The sequence below is a fragment of the Meriones unguiculatus genome, chromosome 12, assembly GCF_030254825.1.
Source record: "Meriones unguiculatus strain TT.TT164.6M chromosome 12, Bangor_MerUng_6.1, whole genome shotgun sequence".
Taxonomy (NCBI): Eukaryota; Metazoa; Chordata; class Mammalia; order Rodentia; family Muridae; genus Meriones; species Meriones unguiculatus.
Window position 1 is genome coordinate 90,484,245 of NC_083360.1, and position 8,135 is coordinate 90,492,379.

The 8,135-nt window shown below is 59.5% G+C and overlaps 1 protein-coding gene across 1 annotated transcript; it reads right to left on the reverse strand.

Moving 5' to 3' along the window:
• Window positions 1-1,242: 1,242 nt before the first annotated feature.
• On the reverse strand, window positions 1,243-3,198 carry Foxd2 (forkhead box D2). The gene is given in 2 exon segments (XM_021629283.2): window positions 1,243-2,725; window positions 2,727-3,198. Coding segments are annotated over 2 exon segments (1,446 nt in total). The 5' UTR covers window positions 2,837-3,198; the 3' UTR covers window positions 1,243-1,389.
• Window positions 3,199-8,135: the final 4,937 nt, after the last annotated feature.

The following is an 8,135-nucleotide window of genomic DNA, read 5'->3' on the forward strand; positions in this document are numbered from 1 at the left end:
ATCTAAACTAGAGGGAACAGAATCCCTCTGCCCAGCCCCAAGCTTTTGCCCTTCCTTGTACCAGAGTGAAAATGAAAGTGCTGGAGTGGTCACAGGCTTCCAGAGACCTGGCCCAGTTTGAAGCAGAAGGCCACAGCAGTGTCCAGAGCCTCCCTCCATCATCTGACCAGCTCAAAGCTTGGTTTTCCAGGCTAGCTCCTTCCCCCTCCTCCTCGGCGTGGAGAGCTACGGGTCTTCAGACAAGGACGAGGGAGTACAGGCAAGCAGATAGAGCTGGTGACGGCTAAGTTCACATACATTTATTCGATTGACACCGATGAAAAGGGAGAGGGAGACAGTTTTCTTTTCTTCCACACAGACCATCAGACGATTTCACAGAGTCTCCACTAAGTGGAGGCGTCTAAATCAATGCACACCAGTGGACAGAATGCAGGGGGCAGCCCGCTGCACAGATATTTACACATAACATAGAACCCCCTGCGACAGCTCTGTGCCCTTGCCCACCCAGTTCCCACCTCTCCAGAGCCTGACCCAGACCCTCTTCTCCCACCCAACCTCATTGCCTTTAACTACAATAAATATCACAGGGCCTGGGGCAGAGGAGAGGGCCAAGAAGGCCGCTAGCCCTGGATGGCTGGGCCTGTGGACCACGGGAAAGGCCCAAAAGGGAGCTCTTTGAAAAGCAGCCGAACACCAAAGGGGGAAAAAATTTCCTCCAGGGGGGGTGGGCTCTGCGGTTTCTTCAAGGATTGCGGAGACCCTCGATTCACTTCTCCCAGCTTCCCGACCATGTCGTCACTGCCTTAGGCTTAGATGAAACCAGCTTCCTTGAAGAACAGAAAAAAAAAAAAAAAGAAAGAAACCAAAAAACAAAAACAACAAAAAAAGAATTTTTCTCTTAAGCACAAAGCAGATAACAGATGTCTTTAAATTATAATATTGGATGAGCCGGTCTCAAAGTTGAGGAAGGAATGGGGGACTGGGGAGGGGGGTTTCAAGCCATAGGTGTTTCTGGCGGGCTCCGCTAACCGACAGGCATCTCCCTGCCAAAGCATTCTTCTCCGACTGTGAGAGATGCAGAGGCGAGAAGAAGCGAAGGTTCCTACTCCCTTTATTTTTGCCGCTCAAACAGAAAAGGGACCTCTGCTTTGAGCCTATTGCGTAGACCCGGGCCTCGACCAGAGCCGCAGAGGCCCGCTTCGTCCCAACTGTCGGTGACATTCCGAGCGAGCGAGCGAGCGAGCGTGCAGCTCCAAGTGCCTGGTGACGCGCCGCCGGCCTCGGTCCGAAGACTCTTCATAAATAGACTCCCTGAATTCCGCTGGGACCGGCCGAGCTCCCCCGAGAGGTTAAGGAGTGCGGGCCTCAGCGGCCCTGAGCCCGCCGCGGTCAAAAGTGGCAGCCGCTGAGGCCGGCGACTTTGCTGGCAAACGAGGGCCCCGAAGACAGGAGCGCGTCCCCCGGGTGCGAGAGGCGGATGTGGCCCGCCACCGGAGTCAGGGCCGGGGCAGTCAGCATGGCCAGGACCTGGGCCTGACCCCCGGGACCCGCGGCCGCCGCGAACGGCGATCCCGGGGAGGCGTCGCCGCTGCCCGGGGGGGCGGCCCCGCCGCCGCCGTGACCCATGATGTGGTCTATAGAGAAGGAGGGCCTCTGGCCCGCGCCCCCGCCGCCCGCGCCGCCGCCGGCGTCCGTCTTGAGGCCCTGGCGCAGGAGCGCGGTGGACAGGCTGGCCGCCGCCGTGCCGGCCGCCGGGGGGCTCAGGGACGCGGGGTAGAAAGCCTTGGCGCAGCCCAGCTCCGCGCCTAGGAAGGCGGGCAGCCCCGCGGGGCCCGGGCCCGAACCCGGGGCGGGCGCGGGGGCCGGCGCCGAGGCCGCGCCGGCGAACACCGAGGCCGTCGGGGGTCCGGGCGGGGGCGCGGCCGAGGCGAAGGCGAAGGCGTGCGTGTGCGGGTGCGGGTGCGCGTGCGGGGCCGGGCCCGGAGGGGGGGCGCCGTAGGCCGGGAGCGCCAGCCCGTAGCCGTAGCCGTAGGCGGCGCCGTAGGCGGCGAAGCCGGAGAGGAAGGCGCCGGGGTCCGCGGCCGCGCCCGCCCCGCCGCGCAGCAGCAGCTCCGGGTGGGGGTGTGGGTGCGGGTGCGGCGGCGGCAGCGGCTGGCGCTTGAAGCGCTTGCGGCGCCGCAGGAAGCTGCCGTTGTCGAACATGTCGGCGGACTCGGGGTCGAGCGTCCAGTAATTGCCCTTGCCCGGGTTGCCCGGCTCGCGGGGGATCTTGACGAAGCAGTCGTTGAGCGAGAGGTTGTGGCGGATGCTGTTCTGCCAGGCGGGGAACTTCTCCCGGTAGTAGGGGAAGCGGCCGCTGATGAACTCGCAGATCTCGCTGAGCGTCAGGCGCTTCTTGGGGCTCTGCAGGATGGCCATGGTGATGAGCGCGATGTACGAGTAGGGCGGCTTCACCAGCGGGCTCCGCGTCGCCGCGCCCCCCGACGGCGGCCCGGGGCCCGGGCCCGGCCCCACTGCGCCCCGGGCCGCCTGCGCGCCGGGGCCCGGGCTCCCCGCCGCGGCCGCCGCCCCCCGGGGCGCCCGAGCGCGGGGCTCGCAGTCCGAGCAGCCTCCCGACTCCTCCTCCTCGTCCTCGGCCACGTCGGCCTCGGCTTCCTCCCGGGGAGGCTCGCGGCCGTGCGGGTGCAAGTCCCGGGGGGCGCGGGGCCCGGAGCGGGCTGCGAGCTCCCCCCCCGCCGCCGCCGCCCACCACGTCGATGTCTGCGTCGGGCTCGGACAGCGCGGCCGGGGAGCTCTCGGAGGACATGATCTCGCAGCAGCAGCTGCCCAGGGTCATGGTGCCGCCGCCGCCGCTCTCCGGCTCCGCTCCGGCCGCGGCTCCGGCTCCGCCGCGCTGCCTCTCGGACGACTGTGTTTTGCGCGCGGGCGGGGAGGGGGCGGGGGACTAAGGCGGACAGGGAGGGGTGTCCCCCCCCCAGCTCCTCAGCGCCCCCTGGCGTCCAGACTCCCGCACGCTGACCCTGCAGGGCGCACCCGCCCCGGTGCCGCCCCGGGGACCGGGAAGCTGGGCGCAGGAGAGCGGAGCAGGGACGGCACCCGTTACCCAGCCCAATCCGGGCTCCCGGGCCCCCAGGGGCAGAAATGGGGCTCGGGGAGGCCGGTCCCTCCCGCCCGGTGGCCGGCGAAGGCGGAAGGACCGCGGGCCCGGGGCGGAGCTCCCCGAGCAGGGTGGGGCGGGGAGGAAGGGGGCGGGCAGAGGTCCTCCGCACGCCCGCCCGGCGGGAACGAACTGCCGCGGTGGCGGGAGCTGGGCTCGCGGGGCTGGAGGCGGGTCATTCTCCCCGCCGCAGCGCCCGCAACTCCGGGCCCCCCGGAGGCACCCCCTCTCGGGGCGCTCGGCCGCCGGGGGTCGAGCCTGACGCGGGCGCAGCGGCGGCTGGTGGCAGCGGCTGCGAACCTCGGCTCCCCGCCACCCCAAGGCGGCGCCCAGGCCACCCGGGGCCGAGGCGCCGGTGGCTCGCGCGTGAACCGAGCCTCCCAGGGTGACGCCGCAGACCGGGACCTACTGGAGTCCAAGGGGGTTTCGGCTGGTTAGAAGACAGAGTGGTCTGGAGACGCAACTTTTGAATCGTCAGATCCGCTCGGAGAGGTGAGAGATGTCCGCTGTGGTCCTGTCTCTCCCCCGAGGCCCCCCGTCCCGCCCCTGTCCCCGGAAGACCGCTTGCTCCCTTCTAGTGACTTGTCTCCGCAGACGCCTCATTCTCCGCGCGCCTACGGGTCTTTAGCTCGGGCTTCCCGGGCTCGGTGTTTTGTCCCAGTATCTCCATCTCTGTATTTGTCTCTCTTGACCCCCGTGCGTTTCCTGCGGAAACTGCGTTTGCCTGGATGTTTGTTCCTGAGTCTAACAACTCCGCTCTTTTAATTTCTGGATTTAGAGAGATCTGACAACAGATCTTCCTCAGAGACCTTCCCCCGCTGAAACTTAACCTCAGCCCTGGGCCGGTGTTGCCTTTTTATCTGCCGCACGGAAAGGTGGTCCAGCGTGCTCTTTCTCCTGCCTGGATCCCTGCCCATCTTGTTAGGTCCTCCTCCCTTCTCTACCTCTAGGACCCAGAAACATACCGCTCTGGGTTATGCTGAGCCCGTTTTAACTTCTAGGGTCCGGAACGGATTGGACGAAGGTAAGAACTGGCCGACCGCGGACGGTTGCCTCAACAGCGCCACGCAGTGGCCAGGGCTCCAGCATAGGAGGCCTCAGTATCTGCTGCGCCCTGTGGTCCCAAGGTTCTGTGGCCCTCATTCCCTAACTTTCTTTCAGAGTCCTACTTTCCTGGTGTGCACCGCGTGGTTAAGAGCGGGGCCGGAGAAGTTAAACTGCTGGGATCTCAATTTTGGCTTCACCAGCTATCAGCTGTATCACCTGGCTAATTTCCCTAACCTTTGTGCCTGTCTCCTCCTCTAAAATAAAATCTAGAGCGCCTACCTCAAGCCTGGCATGGTGGTAACCTTTCATAGGTAACTCCAGCATTCAGAATGCTGAGGCAGGACGCTTGCTTCAAGTTCCAGGCTAGTCTAGGCTGCAGAATGAGACCCTGTCTCGGAATTAAGTAAATAAATAAGATGAATTTATCTTGTGACCAATATGCAAAGGCAGCCGTTAAAGGCTACCGATCATGTAGATTCTAGGTGCCCCATTCTCTGGGGAGAGAACGGCGTCAGGAAATTGGTTCTCACGCCCTGTACTTATAAGTACCACAGTAACATTTCCAGACCTTGTTGCTAAAGCTGAACTGTCACTCCACAACCACACACACTCGCCTCACACACAGTCACACAAACACACAGTGGGTCAGCTCTGAGTAAGACTATGGGGAAGAAATCTGCAGCCTAGGCGGGCTGAATGCAAGCAAAGCACGCGTAAGGGCGGATGAAGCCCCTTCTCTAACAGCAGCCTGCATCAATGAAGGCAGAAATAGCTTCTTACCGATTCAGAACAAATTCTCCAAACCCACTCTGGGACAGCTGACCAAGAGGTCTGCATCAACAAAGTATCCCTGGGACACAGAAGTGGTCCAGCACTCAAAACAGGGATGGTGAATTGAACAGACTAGTGGCCCCAGAAGTGGAATGCTCTGGCAACCACACACATCCTTCATGTGTGCTTTACTTCATGGATCTCTCTCTCTCTCTCTCTCTCTCTCTCTCTCTCTCTCTCTGAATCCTATTCTGATTCACTACACTACGGACCACATCTTCACTCCTACCCAGCTCATCTCTGCTAGTATCCCAGAAAGTACAGAGAAAAACAGCATTGGCATCAGCTGGTGCCGTGCCTCCTGATTTCAGACTTCAGCTACGTGGCCTCTCTCAGGATGGAGCTGGCTGAAGCGTTTGTTTCCCGAATCTCCTTTAAAGCTTCCTTCCAGCTCTTACTGCCAGCCGCTGCATCCTTGCCCTGCCACTCAGTCGCTGGGACTGATGCTCAGCTGGGGGAAGCAGTCAAGAACACGCGCGCACACACACACACACACACACACACACACACACACGCCACGTGTGCTTCTATTCTGCAGGGCAGTAGTGGGGCACCTCCTTAAGAAATCATCCACACTCCACAAACACTAGCAAGAGTGGAAAGAAGGGGCCAGGGCACCTTGTCAGGTTTTTGAGGTGTTCTACCTTACAGCCCACCCACTCCAGAAAGCCTCCATTTATCCAAAGAACTGCTTTCCGGTCGACCCCCACCCCACCCCTGCCTTGCCTAGGGAAGATGTTTCTGGTGGCCTTTTATCCCTTTTAAGGCTCTGGGGCAGCTTTAAACACTGCCCAGAACAGAGGCGCTGGAGGCTGGGAAAGGGCTACCCCAGAACTCAGTGGCCCCTGCCTTTCCCACCTTCAGACTCACGGCAGACACATGGCTGTGCTGTCTTCACCTGTGGGAGTTTGCTGTTTCTGGGCATAGCTCACAAGGCTGGGACACAGCCCCGGTTTGAGGTCCAGAGGATTCTTCAGCTGCAGCTGCTACTACTCCCAGCTCTTAACCTGCGTTGGAACTAAATTCCCCTTGGCTGGAGTTGGAGTCAGAGACTCCACATCCTGTGTCTGAGGAAATGGACTTAAGGTGGCCGGGGAACCTTAAGCACAGAGATGACAGAGGACGGGGCTCCAGTGTGTGCACCATGATTTCAGCAGCCCAACCCCAGGCTCCGCTGCTCTAGCCCACTCCTCTTCCTCCGGTTCCATCACTCCTGGCCGCGAAGCCATCCATCCGCAGTGGAGGTAGCGGAAGGCTTGCTTAAGCAGCTAAGATCTACTCTGCGGCGGCAGTGGTTGAGACTAGAGCGAGCTGTGGATCGTGTAGACTCCTGTTCGTGGGAAGAGGGTTGCAAGCTCAAGAGAAAAGAGCACCACCCCCCAAACCGCGGAGCAAAGGCGCCTTCTCAGCGTATCCCAAGAGCTCACAGCGACTGGATTAGACCAGGCTCGGCCTGTGCACCAGAGAGCTCACACGGTGTTCACTGGGCCAGTGTGACCTGAGACTTCCCTGGAAGGCAGGCAGGCTGTTCAAGCTTAAAGCTTCCCTCTACAACCCGAGAGAGGGAGAAGAGACCTGGTCTGGAACTCGACCTTGGCTGTATGCTGGCATGCAGATCTAGGAAGGGGCCCCGGGAGTCTGCAGACAAAGCCACAGTGCTTCCATGGAGCCTCGTGGGCACCCGCCGCGACCTCCTTTGTACCAGTTACACTCCGTGTCTAGAACAGCTGCACTCTGGGAAAGAAATGCTCTTCTGGCGTCCTAAACTGGGGCAGGGCCGAAGGGAACTGTGGGACTCAGTTCCCCTATGCGTCGTTACATTTCACCTTCGCTAGTGACTGGTGAAGCAGCAGGTCCTCGCAGGAGCGGGGAAATAGGGCAGAATTCCCAGGCTTGTGGGGTGCAGACAGAGCCTCTTAAACCTTTGGGGAAGCTGAACTAGCCGGAGCCCGGGCGTCAGAAGCTATGGATGGATTCCTGGGGAACAGCGACCTCTGGAGGAGCATCTCATCCACGCCAAGTCAGGAACTGCACCCTAGGTTGAGTCCAAATCGCCATCTTCCCACCCCACCCCCATACTCTTCTTTGGCACTCATCCAGAAATTTCGGACAGTCAAACTCCGCTCTTTGCTCACCTTGGCTGCCTTTCCCAACCTGTGGGCATGTTTCAAACCCTCTAAAATCTCCTGAGAGAAGCCTTCCCAGAGTCAAGCCCAAACGTCCTTCTTCCTGCTCTGAGCTTTGCAAAACCTAAGTTCTGGACCCTCAACTCCAGCTCTGCTGACCACTTCGGAGTCCACCTGCCTTCTTGCCCTACCCGTTTTCAAAGAGACCACGCCACACCTACCCCTTTCGTGCTATGCTGTGTGTGTGTGTGTGTGTGTGTGTGTGTGTTATCTCTCTCCCTCTTCCCTCTCCCTCTCCCTCTCCCTCCTTCCCTTCCTCCCTCCCTCCCTCTTTCTCTCCTTCCCTCGATCCCTCTCTCCCCCTCCTGCCTTGGTAAAGAAAGAGTGAACTCTAAAACAAGATAGAGAGGTTTTCCTTCTTTCTTTAATTGTCAGTGTGTTTATTATTGTGAGGTAACATATGCTTATTAAAGAAAAAGATAATGCTAAAAAATAATTCCACATTCTCCCAAAGTAATGTATTTTTTTCAGAGGCGAGGGGAGCAGCTAAGTTTATTTCTCTGTGGGTGGAAACCCCATAGTGAGATTTTTGAAAAGCAATGATCTCTCTGGATTCTAGGGACCAGAGTGTCCACAGAGACAGGTTGATTGTACCATTTCCTGTCGGCCTGTGAGTTGTGCTAATACTATCCAGCATCCCCAGCAAGGTTTGGTGGGCCCTGCCCTACTGGTCTGCCACAGAACGTATTATGTTATGAATCCTCCCCCCACCCCCGTGAACTGTAGTTTTTGTTGTTGTTGTTGTTGTTTGTTTGTTTTTGTTTTTTGTTTGTTTTTTTTTTAAGCTCATCTCCCACATGGGGAAATGGAAACACAGAGATTCATCCATTTCCTGGGAGTCACACAGAGGCTTGGCTGTAGAGGTGGGAACTAGAAGTTTAATAGCAGATTTCCCAGGCTAGTATCCTCTGTCT